This window comes from Macadamia integrifolia, chromosome 5 (genome assembly GCF_013358625.1).
Source record: "Macadamia integrifolia cultivar HAES 741 chromosome 5, SCU_Mint_v3, whole genome shotgun sequence".
Classification (NCBI taxonomy): domain Eukaryota; kingdom Viridiplantae; phylum Streptophyta; class Magnoliopsida; order Proteales; family Proteaceae; genus Macadamia; species Macadamia integrifolia.
The window spans coordinates 23246827-23266037 of NC_056561.1; the positions used below are offsets into that span (position 1 = coordinate 23246827).

The 19211-nt window shown below is 38.1% G+C and overlaps 1 protein-coding gene across 1 annotated transcript in view; it reads left to right on the plus strand.

The window, feature by feature from the left end:
* Window positions 1-11583, plus strand: part of LOC122080008 — a 21418-nt gene extending 9835 nt beyond the window's left edge. Inside the window, exons 3-10 of the mRNA XM_042646852.1 lie at window positions 887-928; window positions 1023-1128; window positions 1482-1546; window positions 1636-1680; window positions 1766-1873; window positions 2029-2116; window positions 3477-3523; window positions 11275-11583. Coding sequence (XP_042502786.1) covers window positions 887-928; window positions 1023-1128; window positions 1482-1546; window positions 1636-1680; window positions 1766-1873; window positions 2029-2116; window positions 3477-3523; window positions 11275-11352 — 579 coding nt within the window. The 3' untranslated portion in view covers window positions 11353-11583. The remainder of the gene's footprint in view (window positions 1-886; window positions 929-1022; window positions 1129-1481; window positions 1547-1635; window positions 1681-1765; window positions 1874-2028; window positions 2117-3476; window positions 3524-11274) is intronic.
* The last annotated feature ends 7628 nt before the right edge of the window (window positions 11584-19211 follow it).

Here is a 19211-nt window from a genome sequence, read left to right on the forward strand (position 1 = left end):
ATATATTTACCTTTATAGCTTTTCTAATGTGTTCTGCCATATTCAAATGGTCCCAAACATGTCTGACATAGTAGGTTGTAAGTGGATGGAGTTTTTTTTTTTTTTTTTTTTCAATTTAGTAACCATAACATTTTCCTATTTTATTAAGTTCAAAACATGTGCATGATGTGTCCGTTACTAGGGGAAAAAGAAAAGGTTCCCTCCCCATTTATATCCAAAAGAATGCCCATATATACGATATGGGTCAGTCATATACCAAGGAGGAAACCAATTGGGCCCAAAATTCAGCTGGTTGCAAGAGCCCACTCAATAAATATCAGCACAAACTGTGGGAAACGATTCATAATGGTCCTCAAACTTCGTCTCTCCTTCCAAAATCCCCAAAGATTAGCACAAGGAGCTGGACTCCAGGACTCCTAGCCTCTCTTTCTAATTTCTAGAAGGAACACTGCCAGTGAGTGAATATGTGTTTCACACTTCAGAGCCTAGGCATGGAGTCTGCAAATACCCAAAATAAACATCCAAGTCGAAATGTATGCGCATAAGTACAGTTGTTCCCTCTTCACGTCACATATAGCTCCTATTTTCCAAAAGCTGCCCTCAAAACTGTAAATTATCCCTGTCGAAAGATTTATCTAAAGCAACAAGCCGGGCAGAAGTTGCAGCTCTCATAGGGGGCACGGTTTATCAACCCTATATTTGTGAGATAGGAATATCAAAAGTTCCATATATGTTAGTTTGTTGTTTCCACCATTCTTCTCATGCCATATATGAGACTATTTTAATTCTAATGTCTTTAAACTATTGCTTCTAGAATTTTCAGTGTTTCAGTTGATTGGATCTTCAACTTGCATTTACACTTTTTTCCTATCTGAATTGGCCATAGATGGTGCGTGGTGCTGCAACTCTGCCTCATGGTACTGGAAAGGTGACCTTCAAGTTTATGCATGGTCTTTATGATGTGATCCATGCAAGATGTTGTGCATCCTTTGTTCATGAAAAGGAAATATATTGCTTGTCAGGTTGTCCGGGTAGCTGTGTTTGCTGAAGGATCAGCTGCAGATGAAGCTAGAGCTGCAGGGGCTGATGTAGTTGGAGCGGATGAGCTTATTGAGGAAATCAAAAATAGTAATTCGCTTACTCCAATACATGAAATATCTCATCTCCAATAACAACCCACTGAGAACTGAAGAGTTTTCCTTTCCCTTTCAATTTATATATTGTGATAATAGTTATAAAACCTACCTAATGTTTTAACACTATTATATACATCCTTGCAATAAATGAAATCATAACTGTGATACAGTAGGATGTGGAATCAAAATTGAGACCATGTGGAGGGAGAACAAAATTTGCTGCTTTTGGCTATCAGCAAGTTACTGTCACTTTATCATGTTATCTCACTGTATACCATTGAAAATATTTTCTCTAATTTGAACTACATTTTGACTTTTAAAACTTCTTGATTTGGATTCCTGCAGGTGGTGGCAAGCTCAATTTTGACAAGTGTATCGCGACGCCGCTTTTCATGCCCCGTCTTGGGAAGGTATGAGAATTTTATACTATATATGTAATGTATAACTGAATCAAACTTGTACTTCTCTTCAAATAAAGGTTTTGAACTTCCTGTGACAGATAGCAAGAATTCTTGGACCACGTGGTTTGATGCCAAACCCCAAAGTGAGTTATCCTCTTGTTGATGTTGAATGGATGTAAACATATGGATGGATCACATTGCCTTAATTATTTTCTTCCTGCTATATAGCTAGGTTCCGTGACCAGTGATGTTGCTGGGGCAGTGCAAGAGGCAAAACGTGGTCGTATTGATTTTAAAATTGACAAAACTGCCATTGTGCATGTGGGCCTTGGGAAGGTATGATGACTGATATACCATTTCTAATTGCATAGTTAAATTCAAATTTATCATCACGATAGGTGAATGTACTCAGTGGTTAGTGAGCATGATTTGATTTTATTTGGCTCTAACCATCTCACAATGATAACATAATAAATATGTAAAAATTGCAGGTAAACTTTTCAGAAGAGTATATACGTGAGAATGTTGGTGCATTTGTGAACGCACTTTTGCTTGCAAAGCCTGTGGGTTTAAAGAAGAGTGAGTAATCTATATCATTTTGTTTTCCACCCTCCCTCTTTACTCCCCCCCCCCCCCCCCTCTTTTCCAAAGGGATAAAGATGATTTCAGTGGAGAATCTGAGGAACATACCTGCGGTACACACACAAAAGGCACAGATTAATAGACATTACACATTCTTCATTTACTATTCATGCCCCAAATAAATCGCTTTCACTTGCAAAGGTGATTCAAGCTAAAGCACATAGGGTGTTCTGTGTTTGGAAATCCATATGCTTTCAGGAATGTAAGCTTTCCTATAATGTTGTGGACATTACATATGTCTATTTGTATATTAACGATAAGCTGACATCACATACTAATTACATTTGGAAAAGGGGGGTGTGTGAGCAGATTATCAACCAAAAAATTGGTAAAATGTCTTTGCATGGCTCACATAGTAAGCCTTTCCTATGTGGTCCACCTAGTTGTGCCACATGGGGGGGTGATGTGGGTTCTGACAATTGTGTAGATAAGACGTGGTCTGGATTTACCATGTTTCAAATTTGAGAGCCAAATTCAACAATGTAGCCCCATGTATTGCCATTTACCGCCTGTAGTTTCGGCCATCCATTTGTTTCTAGTTAATTCTTAAAAGTTTCTTTTTCTTATTGAATTTTCAAAGTTTCATCTAGCCATGTTGCTGAACTTCATCTGGACTGGAACTGAACATGTGAGAGTGAACATTAGGCTCTCCCTGTCCGCATAATTTAGGCCCCATCTAACCTACCAAATGCCATCTCACAGGAATGCTTCTTAAGTGTGAGGTCCAGGAAACCTTCCCCCCGCCCGCGCCGGGGGGTGGGGGGTTTGCATCAGTTGTTGTGGTTACAAAGTTATTCAAAATGAACCAAGAATATTTTTCCATGGAGTTTATACCATTTTTCTTAGAAAGGTACTCCCACCCAAAGCATAAAATTTCGAAGAACTTAGTTACAGATACTAGAGCTAGCTGGAAGTTATTGTTTCAGTCAGGTTGCTTGTTATTGTTGTCTTTTGGTATGGTCTCTAGCTTTAATCACAAATCTTGTAAAATTTCTGTGGGGCTTTTCCTTTGTATCAGAAATGAAATGTTATTTATCAAAATATAAAAGCCTCTGATTTTACTTTTGGCACTTGGCTATTCTGCTACAAACTTCTATTTATTTTTACTGTAGAGGATTCTTCGCCAGTATAAGTTGAAAATTCAAAGTGACAATGTGTCATGAAATATTTTGGCTCTAACAAAATATTTTCTAATATCATGCATAGGTTGTGCTAAGCATATGCATCTTGACACATGTGGACAGATTTCTGGTTCTTTTTGTTATTTAACAAATTCATTTATTTATCTATTTTGCAGCTTCCAAATATGCTGGATATGTGAATTCCTTCACCTTGTGCAGTACGGTAAGCCTGTTAGCCTGTAGTGAGTCACTTCTTTGATATGGTTGTATGTCAGTTCTGGCATGTCTTATTCATTTAATATGATTTATATAATAATATCAGCAAATATATAAAGTAAAAGAAAATTAAAGACAGGTATATTCTGTTTCCCTGATCTTGTTTTGTGCAGATCATATGTGGGAAAATCACAGGATACCTAAATTTGATGGTAATGTGATCTAATAATGGGGTGCCACAATTGTAGTGGCTCCAAAGAGTTACAACTAATGCAGCCTCCAGCCAAACTAGGCAGTCAAGTAGGTAAAATTATTCGTAAGCTGTTGCTGTTTGCAGCAGGGGAAGAGACTAGTCGCTTGAGGGTGGTAGGATCAGTTTACAGCTAGGGTAGGAATTTAATGATGGGTGGTGATGGGAAGGTTAAGTTTGGATGATCAGAACTAGAGCTTTGTATGAATAGCAACTATGAATAGCAACAATGGTTTAAGGGACTGGAATAAATTCGGGAACTGGTTTCAGAAAATAAATAGGTTAAGAACAGTGCAATCAGTATTCTAGGGTTGTAGCTAGCAGGTTATGGGTTTTGTTGCATGGCGGTTTGGTGGAGAGAATATCATGAAAGATGGTTGATTATGTGACCGGAAACTTAGATTAGGCTGCTGTAATGGTAAATAGAAACTAGAAGTGCAGGGTACGCACAAAAGAGAGTGGCTAGGAATCCACCCATAGAGAGACCTGACTACGCAAAAATTTATTGATGCTGAAATTCTTACTTGGGCTGCCAACCTTTATATGGTTTCCTGTTATGAAAGAATAGTAAGTAGTTGCTAAAAAACAATAGCCCAACTCCTGCTGAACACTTAAGAGGTACCTCTAGAAGATCTAGGTGCATCAAAACAATCCTATTTTAGCACACTAAAAGCTTATAGAGCAATTGGACCATAGAACCAATAATCCAACTAAGCCTGAGGATCATAGATCCACTTACAATTAATTAAGTGCTGCTGTTGTTACTACTTTGAGTGTCCATATCTAGTAACCTACCTAACCCATAGCAAAGTCTTTTAACTACATATTCTACTTATCAAATTCTATCTAATCACAGACTCTAAACCTAACGAGTAGCCTTTGTGGATTCCTCGAAACAAATTACCATGTTTTCAATCCGTGCAAATTCTACATTGGTTTTGTTCTCTACATCCGGTCATTAGACCTTCCATTTGCTGGCTGATTGATGATAAGATTGCCACAAAACCCAATTAAAATGACATTTTTAGTCACTTCTCTTTTTCTCTCGTTTTTTTTTTTTTTTTTGAAACCGAAACCAAGCCAAATTAATTCAGTTCGAGTACATGAGTATTCACTTCGGTTACAGTTCAGGGTATAAGAACCGTCAGCTCAAACTGAAACCGAACCGAGTTACCCCTTAAAACAAAAACCCTAGTACTAGTTGAGGTAAATCACTTTTCACGATTCACTGAATCGTAAATCCCTTTTGAGGAGGTTGCACCGCTGCTGGTTGAGACTCCCACAGTTCCACCCTTCTTCTCTCTCAATTGAGAGTGAGAACACGGAACACTGAGCAGTGGTTCTCAGATGTAGAACACTAGAACCCAGCAGTTGTTCTCAGATGTAGAACACTAGAACCCATGGTTGGTGATTTTGCTCCTCACCTTGTTTCTTTTTTCCTGTTTCCTTTTCTTTAGTTAAAGGAGATGGTCAACCCCTAAAACCCTTTTCTGATTTTTTTTTTCTTTTCTGTGTTCTTAATTCTGATCAACCACATCTTTAAGTGGATGATTATATTTATAGAGGGTATTCTGAATATGCTATGGCAACTTGTCTGAGTTGGTTGTAAGTTATATGAGTTCACTATGGTTAGATTTTGGTGGGTTTTGTCTTGTTTAATAGGTGATTTCGAATGATTACCTGAAGAGACTTTTATGATCAATGGAATAAGACGCAGATTGGAGAAAAGAGAGAATATTTATATACCTATCTTGTAATCAGATTTCTGTACCAAGTATTCTGAATTGTTCTAAGCTTCTATATCCTCTTTTTAATATATTTGAGTTGGTTGAAGTGGGTGATTTTTAGGATTTTGTCATTCAAGAGTGTTTTTTTTGCAACTTGTATTCACATATTTCACATCCTAAGACAATTTTAGAGCTTAACAATGGCATGAGGCCCATAACTTGAGCCCATTATGGATCAGCATACTTTGAGTTATAAAGTATGGCCTTGGTCCATCACAACATGGTTCAAGAGTGGAACCATTTACATAACCGAATTGAAACCAAGCTGCAAAACCATAGTAAAACTGAATTAGAACTGACCGAATTAGTTCGGCCTGAGTATCCAAATCCAAAACCGAGTCAGCTTTTGGTTTGGTTTTGATTCACCTCATCATCCCTTTGAATCAAACTAAAACTGAACCAAAAAAAAAGAACCGAGCCAATTTACACCCTTTGGGGGGGTGGGGAGAGAGGTGTTGTTCATCAACAAATTTTTTTTAGCATAGGTCAGAGGAACAGACAGTAGAGCTTGCAACTAGAAGTAGTAGGGATCAAGGTTCAAAATATCGGGTTTCGACCCTTGGGGAGACAAATTTCGGTAGAAATCTGGGAAATTTCGAGGAAACCAAGGAAATTATCCCCGGTTTGGTGGAAACTTTGGTTTCAACCCCCAAAATGTGTTTTTTTTTTCCCTATTTTTTGTGTACGTCCTATTTTAGACATTGCTAACCCATTCACATAATTAGTTTCATGGAAAAACACCTAAAGTTGTATTTGTGGTGTTGACCAAAGTTTGCTAATGTATGTAGAGTCATTAACTGAAACTGTACTACATAAGTACATATATAAGTTACTGATTAAAAATGTGAAATACATTATTAAAAGTTAAAAAACAAACAAAACATAATGTAAAGGATCCAAGGATTACATTCTTCCGTTTCTATTTGTTTCACAAGTTGCCATTCAAGGTTCCCCCCACCCCACCCCACCCCACCCCACCCCACCCCACCCCGATTGTGAAATCAAAGGATTACTTGAAAAACAGTACGCACTTGGCAGCAGCAGGAAGAAGAGAACAAAAGATGATAACAAAAGTAAACAGCAACTTGTGAGACAAATAGAAACAGAAGAATGTGACATTTGACTTCCCACCAGCAGTTCTGGATCAGAATCACACTGATCCCAAGGATTTCCCACCCTTACTTGATTCTCACAGCATGCATAGTTTTTTAGCAGCAAAAGAAAAGGTTCAAGCCAAAATCTCATTAATCAAATTAGTGTACAAGATTGTAACCTGATGCGGATCCAAATCCCAAGGGCTGAAATCGGATCGCTTAGGGCCCATTTAAATACTCAATAAAACAAAGGCAACACCCAATAACAATTGTATTGAAATAAAACTTCAACTAAATGGCAGAATTGTAATTAAGTTGAAGTTTCCAATGAAGGTGGCAGTTTTGTAAATGAATAGAACTTTAGAAGGGAGTGGCAGACTTGTAATTAGATGGAACTAAAGGCCAAGCTACAATATGCTAGTAAAAGGGTAATTTAGGAACCAGGGAGAAAATAGGACAAGAGATAATAAGGAAATAAAATTGAGGGAAGTACGGTCAAACCAGGGTTTTAAAAAAAACCTAAACATAAGAAGATTTCTCAAAAGGGAAAGCCACGTTCAAGATGGGGAGGGGTATACTTGGAACTGAGAAATAAAATAGGTCCACTGAGAATAAAAGAAGAGAGGGGTATTGATGGAATTTAAGGTAAAGAAAACAAACCCTTCACTTTATGAGGTTGTCTTCAACCTCTCGACAACTCACAGAGGGGCGGTAGGACTGAAAAACGAAAAGAAAGGAACCTTGTTGATACCTGTCGGCTGGGTCTGCTATTCCAAGCAAATCATCACCACAACCTGATCTTCCCAAAGCAATAGATTCAACTTGGGGTAGCCTGCAACAAAGAGATCGAAGGACCTGACCAGATCTGGACAGAGAAGGATCTCGCATGCAGGAAGGAGATTTCCTGCGGTTGCTTCAGCAGGCCTTGGATGGTCCTGCTATTCTGGTCGAAGGGCCCCCTAGTGGTCCTTAAGAAACCCTCCAAAGGGCTTTAGTTTTGGCTGACTGGTTGGAGAGTTCTGGCCAAGGTCGACTGTAGCTCAAACCTTGATAATGGTGATCGATCTTGGACCTGTCTCTGTACTTCAACCTGAACTTGGTGGCTGGTCTTGGATCTTCAATCACGCTCCTACGACTCTCTCACAAAAGCTAAACAGAAAATAAAGAGGGAGGATAATTGATGGTGGGGTTGAACAAGAGGGAAAGAAAGACAAAAGGATTTCAAAGAGGGATAGGGAAGAGGGAAGCATTCACGGTAGCCATAAGCATATAACTTCAAAATCTCCAAACTGAGTTCTTCTCTATTACATGACTAATATAAAGGAAAAATCAAACAATTAATGGAAACTACTTGAAAATGGAAACTATTCTAAAATTAGAAGCTAACTAATTTAAAAGGAAATTAATTCTAAAACAATAGAAAACCAAATCAAAAGATATTTCTTTCCTAAGTCCATCGTGCAACTGCATCATAACCTCTTACAAACTTATATGGAAGACTCGAAGACTCGAAAACAGACTCAAACACTAAAAGGAAAGGCCTAACCCAATCCTTAACTATTAAGGTAACATAAATTGACTAAGAAACTAAAATAATAAAAGAAAATGACCTAAAATAATGAAAGAAAATGACTTGAAACATGACTGGATCTATAGAATCCTGATCCAGCCTAGCTAAAACAATTAATAACAATTAAAATAAAGAAATAAAGACACTCACTTTACTAATCTCATATGCCTACCTTGTACCATATTTTAGGCCCATGAAAGTGGCCCATTACAATGAATACACATGGTATCCATAGTTATTAAGGCGATCGAGGCGTTTGAGGGTCTTTCGAAGCACTTTGGCAATAGGGCGGGCATAAGGCTTATCGAATAAAGCATTCTAGTGTTGTTTTTTTTATGTAACCATTTTATTTGGCACAAATAGCATATTAAAAATTATATAATTCTACTTATATGCTAAGTAAAGGTTAAAGATTCAAACAAATGCAAGATATTCATAAAAATTTAAATATATATATATATATATGAAAAATAATAAAAATATTAAAAAGAAAAAAAAATCAATAAGGTGAATAAACTAAGTAAGGTCATCTTCATCATAGCATATAATATAATTATGAAATATAAAGAAAAAGGCTATTCAAATATGTAAGTATTTATTATACTTACCTCTATGATTCCAAAATGAGTGCCTAAGGTCATCCACTATATTTTTATTCTTGTTAGTCTGATTAGGGCTGCAACTAAGGTCAGTATTGCTGGAATGAGAAAAGAAAATCAGGAAAGAAGAATGAATGAAAGAAGAGAAGGGAGGTCTTGGTAGAACGGGAAGAAGAATGAAGGAAGAGAAGAAAGGATTAAGGGAAGAGGACTAGAAAGAAAAAAGAAGAAAAAGAAGATGAGAAAGAGATCTATGTTCAGTAACAGAGAACTGAAAAAAGAAGAAGAAAAATAAGAAAAAGAGTAGCTTGCCAAAGTCGGAATGGCCTGAGGAAGACTCATCGGAGCCGGAATCGACGGAGGAAGGAATGGTGCCCTAGTTTTGCCAAACGAAGAAGAAAATAGCGAAAAAGATTTTGCAATTTGTGATTTGTTCATCCAAAGTATGGTTTTTGACTTTATATAGACTTGATCCCATAGTCAAGTGTATAGAATTCCATAGATTTGCCAATCACAACAAAATATATGGAATATGTGTTAATACATTAAAGAGTAAAAAACAAAAACATAAAAAGTGTCTGCCTTGGTCATAAGGCGCCGTAAGGCGTTGCCTTACATGAAACCCATAAACAGCATGATTGCCTTAGCCTACCCATACTGCCTTAACGCCTTGGCATCGCCTTAGTGACGCCTTAATAACTATGATGATATCAAAGGCCCAACACATACATTACCCAACCCAAGACTTATTTCGAATAAAATAACCCCTTTAGGTGACTTGTCTACATCAACCCACCTATCCACCATTAGAGAGGTCATCATGATGGTAACAAAATAAACTAAGATACTGTCATCTTTCTTGTACTGAGGGTTTTACTTGGAGTCAAGCCTATTCCCTTTCTTAATCAAGGTTTAATCCTTTTTTGCTGATCCATAAAACCACAGAGGATGCCTAGGGCCAGAAACTGTTCTCAGTTTTTATTTTTTTTAAGTAATAAGAAAAAGGTTAAAAAAATGAAAGGAAACGTATAAGTCAAAAAATATCCTGGATGGGATATCAAAGAGGTATGTATGACAAGCGCACCTAGTTGTACCACATGGAAGGGTGATGTGGCAGTTTTGACTGTTAGTTATCTAAGGAATGTTTTGGGTTGGTGGCATCCTAAATTTCAGGCACAAATTCAGTCATATAGCTTACGATGTATTAACATGCGCCCTTTGGATAGTCTAAGCAATTTCTCAATGCTTTTATTTTGCCACTTGATTACTCCATTTAGGTTGAAACTAGACATGTGAGCAGGGGACCTTCATGTCTACCTTTTCACAAAATTTCAGCCTCACTTGGCGAATGTCAGAACTAGGCATAGTTGTCAACGCGTCTAGGTGTGCCATGCTTTGGTCGCCTTTGTCACCTTGTTGGTGTTATTTTCCATCCAATCCCCCTCTAACATCTTGGGTCGCCTAGATGCCGTATCAACTATGAAACTAGGTTCCCACCCATAGATACCTCCTGGACTTGCCCAGCCAGGAAAACTACATCCCATATGTTAATGCCAGAGTTGTAAAATCAAAACCAGAGACCAACAATGAAGTAGCTTGTCTGGATATAAACCCAGTTCAATCTGAATTTGATTCAGCAAATTAAGATGTGAGAGAAAAAAACCCAGTCTTGTGCCCTCCACATATTATAAACGTTAAGAATTACTTATATTTATTTTAAGCATTTACCCTCTTGTAGTGGGCTATACAGTTGAGATGGGCCACCTTGATGCATGGCTTAACCAGGGAATTCCATACCTATCCAAAATCTGGATGTCCAAATCATTATTCCATATGGTGTATAATAGTCACTAGGCCTGATTGACTTTGGGCATTTTTTGTGCTGGAAACCTTTTCCCATGACTATATCATTATATGTGGTTTTAATATACATTTTTCTTTGGGAAACACCCATTCTCACAGCCTGCAGCCCGTCCTCATTGTGCCATGTGGAATGATGATGTTGCAGTTTTAACTGTTGGGTAGATAATACATGTCTGGATTAGCCACTTGTTGAATTCCAAACCTTTATTAAATTAAATATCCCTCGTGTATTGGCATGCATCCCCATGTTTGTCATTTCATGCCTATGATACTCTGACGACTACTGTGCACTCTCCCATGGTCCTGTATTTTCAAACCTATACTCTGTCACTGGGCAAACTTGTTTGTTTAGGAATCTTATATACAAGCAGTGGAACTCTGGGGTCTACCTGTCCACATTAGGACCCGCTTACTCTACCTGTCCCTTTTCCTCTTATTTGTGAGATTAGTGGCTCCTAGCCTTTCTTGCATCACTCGTACTAAAGTCTCCTGTTCTACTCCTTACATGTTATTTTTTTTGGTATCGTAGTTGTCTATATATGTATGTAGTCTTCAGGTATATTGAATGGCTAGTAATGGTGATCTTTACATGCAGATGGGCCCAGGTTTCCCAGTTTCTATACAATCATTGTCATTGGCTGCTGACAGTTACACCAAATCACAAGTAAAATGATATGGCTTGTGTATACGGGGAACTAAAATTCCAGCCAACATCCTTAATGTAGAATTCTTCCATCAAATTTGTTTCTTTTGGTGTTTTGGTTTATATTCATGATGATCATAAACCATAGGTCTTATCTCAATTTTGTTTCTTCTTTCAATAAATTGTTAACCAGCAATCAGATTATAAATGGATCACAAGAGAGCATAAATGTGGTTTTTGTGTTTTGCTCTCTGTTTTTCATATTTGTCATCATTGCATCCTTTGTGGCATTGATATATTAATCACTCAAAACTGATTCCACCAAGAGATGATAGATGGAATGAGTACAATGCATAGAAGACATCCAGTAGGCTGTAAAATGTTCAGTTTGGAGCGGAGCATGCAATGTTGTCTGCCACTAGAAAATGAATGATTTGAACTTCACAGTCCGATGGGAGGCTCTGCAGTCTGATTCCACTCCAAAAAGCACCAAAATGGGTTTCTATTACCCTCTGGAATTGACAATATGAGGCATCTTCTACAATAATTCTGTTCTGAAGGAAACAAAATAGCAATCACATATTCAGTGGTCAGTACCAGGCCACTGGGCACCCAAGCCTGTCATATCTGAAAAACAGACACTGAACTTTTCAGATACCAAATTTCAGCGTGGTGTGGTTAATGATAGAATATCTGGGATATCTTGCCTTCAAAAAATTTGGATGGATAGGGTGGAGATACGGGGTGAAAATAGGAAAAAGATGAGTTTTGATTAATGAGGAGCTAGACCACCTCTTGGCTCTATGGAGGGAGTCATGTGATCTCTTTCTCAAATAGAGAAATTATTAGAATTGATTTATTCAATCAAACAATTATATTAATAATAAGATATTTAAAGAGGAAACAATCTCTCTTGCGAAACAGGGGTTAAGGCTATGTATATTTGCTTCTCTCTGACCCTTCAGTAGCAGGAGTCTTGTGCATTGGGGTGCTCTTTATATTTAGGGAGAATATCGATTGGCTACAATAATTCTTCTCTTCCACTGTGACTTAACATAATCCCATTACGTTTAATAAATAAAAATCTAATGCCCAAGATAATAATAACCAACACCTTTAATACAACTTTACACCACAATATTGACCTATGTGAAATACTACTAAGCAAACTCATGCACTTGCCCCCCACACACAGACAATAGACTTCCAGGGCCATTATATCTCTGATATATAAGGTTTAAACCCGGAAGTTGACACTAGATTAGCCTCCATCTCTCTAATTCAAATCAGATTGGAATTAGTCGGAATAAGTTGAAACCTTAGAAAATGAAATTGAAAAGCACTAATAAATCTTTCATTTGTTGGCCTCCATTGGTCGGAATCAGCTTAAACCTTAGAAAATAGAATTTAAAATAAGTAGCAAGAATTGTCAATTTATTTTTTCTTTTAGTTTTTTACCCAATTGCTTTAGATCTAGCTAAGGTAAATTTCACTGATTTTCTGCTATTTTAATCACTTAAAAGACAAAAAAAAAATTGTCATAAGCTGATTCTGAACCAATTCTTTAAATCATGGTGGTATTCTTTTGTTGGATGAACCGGCTTCTTAACCTTTAGAAAATGGGAAACCTATGGACCATGGTGTTTGTTATTGCAGATTTCCCGTTCAGTGAAGGCCTATAATAAACAAATAAGAAAATTAGCTCGGAATGTTGCTCTGAGAGATGCTCTGATGTCAAAGTCAGTAAAGGAGATCACAGAGGAAGAAGGAGTTGAAGAACCCAGAATGTTCTAAGTATCTTACCCTCATTTTTGCTAACTCCCTCATACATAGTGGTTGGTCCTCCCGTTCATTGCTAGTCACTTTCCTTGCTTATATAGACTCGAACATCATTGGTGGACTAGTCCTTATCCTAGTTGAGGTGGCAGATCTCATAATGGTTGAATCTAGCTCTAATAATTGTTAACCGAGATTTATTAACCGTGATTAGGTCTACACGATTATGATTGTCATTACCCTATGGTTAGCCATAAAATCTAGGTAGCAAGCGGTAGGTGAGGACGCATCTCTTTAGTGGGACATGCGGTTGAAGTAGACAAGCATCTATGGGATAGGAAGATGGAGCCGACCAATCCCTTTATTGATGGAGGTTATTACCTTCTAAGGTACGAATGGAGACGAGCATGCTTGGTTGATCTAGAGATGACTAGACTTTACTTAGGGGACCATATGAGATGTCGACTTCGATCACATGAAGCTATTTAAGTATAGTGTCTCTAAATCAGCTAGGTGTGGTTAAGAAGCATGAAACCGATCAGGAGTGGTCGTCTATCAGAAATGGATGGCAAGCTTCTCGTAGTCCTAGTCTTTTTTGACACATGTCTTCCCTTGGTTGGCTGACCATATTATGGTATAGCGATATTGATGCTGGTAGTCTCATCCTCTGGGGATAGTATGAGTAGACCTCAACCTTGAACTGTGTGAAGTTTTTCATTTTTCCTACCAAAATATAAACAAAAAAAGAAAATTTTATTTTTGTATGTTATCTAAGCATGTATTGTATGTTATCTAAGCATGTACTAGTCGAGCCCTTTACGGCCCGTTTGTTTAGAGGGGAGTTGGAAGTGGAATTGTATGACACATGGGTCTCACATTCTGATGGAATGCAGAGCAAAGACGGAAAAATGGGGAAAAATTATTATTGCTTTCCACCCCACTTCGTTTGGTTGGGTGGAAGGAGAGAGAGAGGAGAGGAAGAGTGAGGAGAGGGAGAGAGGGGAGCATAAACTCATCATCGTCTACCTCAAATTTATGACCTAATTTTCTTTTCAAGTTCGTCGCTGTAATAGTGTTTATTTACCAATTTTCTCCTCAATTTTTAGAGGTCTATTGGATTTAAACTGATTTGCATGTCAATAGCATTGTTTTGTTTCTTACTTTACACAGATTGGAACTTAGAAATCTGCAGAGAGGAAACAAGATCGTTCCAAAAAGCCTTGTCGTGAACGTATTGCCATCAACCGGTGAGTGCGAAGAAGCCAATGTCTAGCTCCTTTGAGATTTCAAATTGAAAAGGGGCGAGAGTCCGCGGAGATGGTGGATCCAACCTTATGGATTGGGTTGCTAGTTGAGATCTGCTAAAAGCAGTCCTTCAGTCCTTTCCGTCTTTGAAATCGACCAGACGACAATACACATGAAGAGTTCTTCTATTATTGAAAGCGGCCAAAATAGGTGGATCTCACTAGGAATTACGTTTAGAGATCAAATCGGACTTTCCAATTCAGACATGTGGAGAATCCTTAGACCACAAATTGTAGCTTGATCGAATGATCTGAACAATTGAAAAAAAAGAAAGCCTTAGAATGGGTCAATGAGTCTATGTGAGTTTTTATTGTTGGGTTCATTTTGATCTTACCGAGAGTTATAGAGATCTCACGGAAAGAGATAGAGACGGATCGAGGAAGGGAAGGGAAGGGAAGGGAAGGGAAGAGGAAGAGAGAGAGAGAGAGAGAGAGAGAGAGAGAGAGAGAGAGAGAGATTGCAAATTCCACAAGTCCCCAGCAAAGTCCCACCAAATCCTACCAATTTGGTAGGACTTTGTGAAGCTAGGGTGGGAGAAACCGCCTGTTACGTGAGCCAACAGTAAAGTTGGGCTGTCTGCTCACTTGTCAACCCAAAACAATTAAATGACCTTGGAATCACTATATTTCAGAAAAGTGCATCAATACTCCCACCCATCGTTATTAAGTTCGGAATGATAATAATACAAGAACGAATATGTACGATAATTAAATGGATCATACGGTAATAATACATTTCAAAAATTTTTGGTGCAACAAAACACGTACGGTAATTATACGGTACGTGTTTAATACGGTTGCTCTGTCAAAATCCGAGAGCAAAACTTCGAGACTAAAAATGACTGTTTGAAACTAAATTCTAATCTACCATGCTTTTATTGACATTAAAATCCAATTTGATTTTCCAATTTGAAATCATTTTTCATTCCTTTGAATTTTCACATTTAATATTAATTAAGTTTAACCCCTAAAAAGGGTATGCTAGAAAGAACTAAGAGAAGAATCAAACCTCATCTCGTCTCGTAACTTTAACATGTTTTCTTCTTCTTGGTATGAAAACAAGGTTCAAAAAGATGGAGAATAAGTGTTTGCAATTGTTCATCCCAGAGATGCGCTTGGATTTTCTTAAAATTTCCATCGAGGTACAATCTAAGACCAGTCATGGATCAATTTTAAGGCTCAAGAACCTCCTCCCTTCAACTCCTTTGATTTCTCAGATGCAGTATTGCACGAACAAAGGGAGGAGAACACCTATGTCATTTCCCTCTTTGTAATTCTACACATTGTTTAGATGTAACTATGTTTGTATATAATTATTGGTCCAATTCAAATGGCGATTGTATGCTACATTTCCTAAAATGGTTTTCATTTCAACCCCTTTTGGAGAATCCCACCCTTAGCCATCTTTGTCCATGTGAGTCACCTCTTTTGAATCTTTCTTGCTTCTCATTAAAAATTATTTGCAAATGCAATCACCCTCAATTGGATTTTCAACAACCAAGGGAAAGAGAAACAGAGAAGAGGAAGGGTTGAATGGGTTTTCAACAATCGATGGGAAGAAAAATGGAGAAGAGAATGAGAGCATGGGGTATTGATGTCTTACCTATCGCCCTCGGTCGCTAGCCGCTGAGAACAAAGATGGAGAAGGGGTCATTGGGGCAAGGGTTCTTTCGTTTTTTTGGTTTACTTAGATGAGGGAAGAAGAAGGGTTATAGTTTTGATCGATTAGGCTTCCTGATAGAAGACATGGGTTGGGAATCGGGATTTGACCCATTTGGTTTAATCTCATTTTTTTTTTAAATCCTAAAAGTTTTATTGAGTATGTAATGTATCATACAAGTATTATTTGTGTATAATACGATTATCTTTAAAATCCACGTATTAAACGGTTTTTTTGGATTGATACGCCAAATTACGAACTTTTAAATTAAACGTTCGGATACGTGTATTATACGCATATTTTACTAACTATGCTCCCACCTAGGCGTGTCAATTAGTGGCCCGACCCGACGGAATCGATCGGAACCGATCGTTTATAGCCTGGCCTAACCCGGCCCGTTTATTAAACGTGTCGGGCTTGAGCCCGGCCTGTTTATAAACGGTCGGTCTCAGTCCTGATACTTGGACCGTCGGGCACCCGACCGAGATCGACCAATTAATACCCGATCGAGACCGGTCTGTTTTGCACTAGCCTGGCCCGGCCTAGTTGTAAGATACATATTTTACCCCCATAAGAAAGAGTTAAAAATAAAAAATAAACAAAGAAACCAAGTCCGTAGTCGGTCTTCAACCTTCCTCTTCGAGTCTTCGTTTGACATTGCGGCGACTGCGCCGCGATTGCCGCTGTGGTTCTCCATTCTCCATTGTCGCCGATTCGCCAGTCGCCAAGCCCAAGCACTTCATTTTTATCTCCATCCTCAGCCTCAGGTTCTTCAACAGGTTTTACAATCTCTGGAGGGGAAGGTTCCTGTTTCTCCTGCACTTCATTTTTATCATGATACTCCTGGATTAAGAAGCAACCAAATTAAAACAAATAAAAGAATAGCCACAACCAGATTTAGATAATGAAAAATAGGAAACCAAACGCCATCGTCCGTCACGACGTCGTTGCTCAATCATATTAAAGAAGGCCCGTTTAAAAACCGGTTACACCTGTTTAACATTAAACATGTCTGTGGCCCGGTTAAGGCCTGACTAAAACCCGATTAAGACTTGATTTTAATAGACCGATTATAGCCCGAGACCGATCGACCGAATATAAAGTGTACCATGCCCTCACTAACTAAGCCCGATTAGTTAAATGGGTGGACACGGTGCAACCTTTAAAAGTCTTCAAGCCCGATTAAGCTCGATTGAAATCGGACCGGCCCGACCGGTTGACACCCCTACTCCCACCCATAGTTAGTAAGTTAGGAAAAGGCAATAATAAGGGAACGGATACATACGGCAATTAAATGGACCATGCGGTAATAATAGGTTTCAAAAAATTCGGTGCAACAAAACACGTACAGCAATTATACGGTACGTGTTTAATACGGTTGCTCTGTCAAAATCCGGGAGCAAAAATTCGGGATTAAAAATGATTGTTTGAAACTAAATTCTAATCTATCATGCTTTTATGGACACTAAAATCCAATCTGATTTTCCAATTTGAAATCATTTTCCATTCCTTTGAATTTTCACATTTAATATTAATTAAATTTAACCCCTAAAAAGGGTATGGTAGAAAGAACTAAGAGGAGAATCAAACCTCATCTAGTCTCGTAACTTTAGCATGTTCTCTTCTTCTTAGTACGAAAACCAGGTTCAAGAAGATAGAGAATAAGTGTTTGCAATTGTTCATCCCGGAGATGCGCTTGGATTTTCTGAAAATTTCCATCGGGGTACAATCTAAGACCAGTCATGGATCAATTTTAAGGTGCAATAACAAAGGGACGAGAACACCTGTGTCATTTCCCTCTTTTTAATTCTTCACATTGTCCAGCTGCAACTATGTTTGTAAATAATTGTTGGTCCAATTCAAATGGCGATTGTATGCTACATTTCCTAGAAAGGTTTTCATTTCAACCCCTTTTGGAGAATCCCGCCCTTAGCCATCTTTCTCCATGTGAGTCACCTCTTTTGAATCTTTCTTGTTTCTCGTTAAAAATTATTTGCAAATGCAATCACTCTTGATTGGATTTTCAACTACCAATGGAAAGAGGAAGGGTTGAATAGGTTTTCAACAATCGATGGGAAGAGAAATGGAGAAGAGAATGAGAGCAGGGGGTATTGATGTCTTATCAATTGCCCTCGGTAGCTGGCCACTGAGAACGAAGATGGAGAAAGGGTCATTGGGGGCAAGGGTTCCTTCTTTTTTTGGTTTACTTAGATGAGGGAAGAATAAGGGTATAGTTTTGATCGATTAGAGTTCCTGATAGAAGACATGGGCTGGGAATCAGGATTTGACCCATTTGGGTTAATCTCATTTTTTTTAAAACCTAAAAGTTTTATTGAGTATGTAACGTAACATACGAGTATTATTCGTGTAATACGATTATCTTTAAAATCCACATATTAAACGGTTTTTTTGGATTGATACGCCAAATTACGAACTTTTGAATTAAACATTCGGATGCGTATATTATACACGTATAATACGCATATTTTACTAACTATGCTCCCACCCCAACCATTCCACCGTGTATAAGTTGGAGAGAAGGAGCTGAGGATCAGCCAATCTAGCCGGGTCCGACATGATCTTTGGGCGATACCACATTTGGCAAGTATTTGATGGATCCATGTCAGCCAATACAACCAATCTGACCTGAATGTTTAAAACTTGGAATTTGCTAGACCCATTTTAATCAAACTAAGTAACTAACCTTCCAATTCAAAATTCTAATCCCGTCAATGCCTGATCAAATTGATCGGGTCATGTAAGAACTCTCGGTGTTTCCTCACCTTTTCGATAAACCTTCTCATAAAAGTATTTTCATAATGTTTTTAGGAGAAAGAAGGGCTCGCCATAGTCTACATAGATATAAATAAAGAGAGAGGACTCTCTGAGCAACTAGGTATGAGAACATGTTGAGATATTGCATGTCTATGTTTTTTTTTAATGATTTTTACTCCTATTGAAAAAAGAAAAAGTTCAGGGAAAAAGAAAGATGCCTGGACGTGAGGCCTTTGTGCCCACGACCAATGATTTGTGAGTTGTCAAAGTTTCACTCAGGAAGATTTTCAAGTTTGTTCAACCATCTGTGGAAGCAAGTGACAACCTTTTTGGTTAATCATAAGCCCTTATTTAACCCAACCCAAAGGCATGGA